Source organism: Perkinsus marinus, assembly GCF_000006405.1.
Source record: "Perkinsus marinus ATCC 50983 genomic scaffold scf_1104296977286, whole genome shotgun sequence".
NCBI classification, from domain to species: Eukaryota; Perkinsozoa; order Perkinsida; family Perkinsidae; genus Perkinsus; species Perkinsus marinus.
The window spans coordinates 1-962 of record NW_003200225.1 but is presented as its reverse complement, the minus strand read 5'-3'; the positions used below and the strand labels follow the sequence as shown (position 1 = coordinate 962).

The 962-nt window shown below is 51.5% G+C and overlaps 1 protein-coding gene across 1 annotated transcript; it reads right to left on the bottom strand.

The window, feature by feature from the left end:
• Pmar_PMAR010409 (hypothetical protein) lies at positions 1 to 924 on the bottom strand (the record flags this gene model as incomplete). Its single annotated transcript, XM_002764437.1, has 1 exon — positions 1 to 924. A coding segment is annotated over one exon (924 nt), but the record flags the coding sequence as incomplete, so codon positions are not given.
• Positions 925 to 962: the final 38 nt, after the last annotated feature.

The following is a 962-nucleotide window of genomic DNA, read 5'->3' as shown; positions in this document are numbered from 1 at the left end:
GGCCGTAATGTCGAGGCTCACAGCGGCGTACGCGACCTTAGCACTTGCAGAAGTGCCGATAACGCCGTATGCTGTAATGTCGTTCTTGAGGGCGGCAGTGCAGTTAACCTTGGCGTTAACATCCCAGTCGATGAGGTCACCAACGTACGGCAAGTGGACCATGAAGTTGACGGTGATTGCAACCTCGCCCTCGATCGCACCATCTGGTCTCTTCTTAGCCGGGTCCTTGCTGGTCATGCATACAGATATTTTCAGATGGGTTCCATCGGGTTGACCATACTGGAACACGACCGCGCATCCGCCAGCATCGATGGTAAGGCTCAGCATACTATCCTCGTTCTTTTTCAAGGTCACTCCAATGGACAGATGAGCGACTTTACTGGCATCATGAATATCGATGAAGCTCATACCGGCCTTGAGAGTTACAGAAGGATCGAGGGAAGCGTCTAGAGAGACGAAAATACAGTATTTCTGTTCCTGCTTCCCACCAGCTGCGACACAACCGTTGGGGTACTCGAACTTGACGATCTCGGCAAGAGTGCGGTGAGCATGGAAATACTTGTCAGCAGCCGAGCCCTTCTCGATCGTGAAGTAGCTGATTCCCTTGAACCCTTCAGAAGACCTCAGTTTACGTTTGCTCATCCAGTCCATATCACGATCGTCCCAGAAGAACTGACGGGTCTTTTCGGAAACGAACGGGGCATCTATCATATCACCATCCACATAAGGGGCGTCAAGCTCGTTGCCACCGGTGAGCCGACGACCACCGTCAATCTGATAGTTGCTGTAAAGAGCATGCACGGCCTCAGCAACTGTGATGCTGTCCTCCAGAGATTCCACCTTATCGAAAGTGGATTCTTGGAATACCCTGTCGTTCAACAAGGTGTTGACGGTAAGAAGCTTTTTGGGTTTCTCGTTGTTCTCGTCAGTGTAGAGAATCCAAGCATCAGGCGCGAGACCAG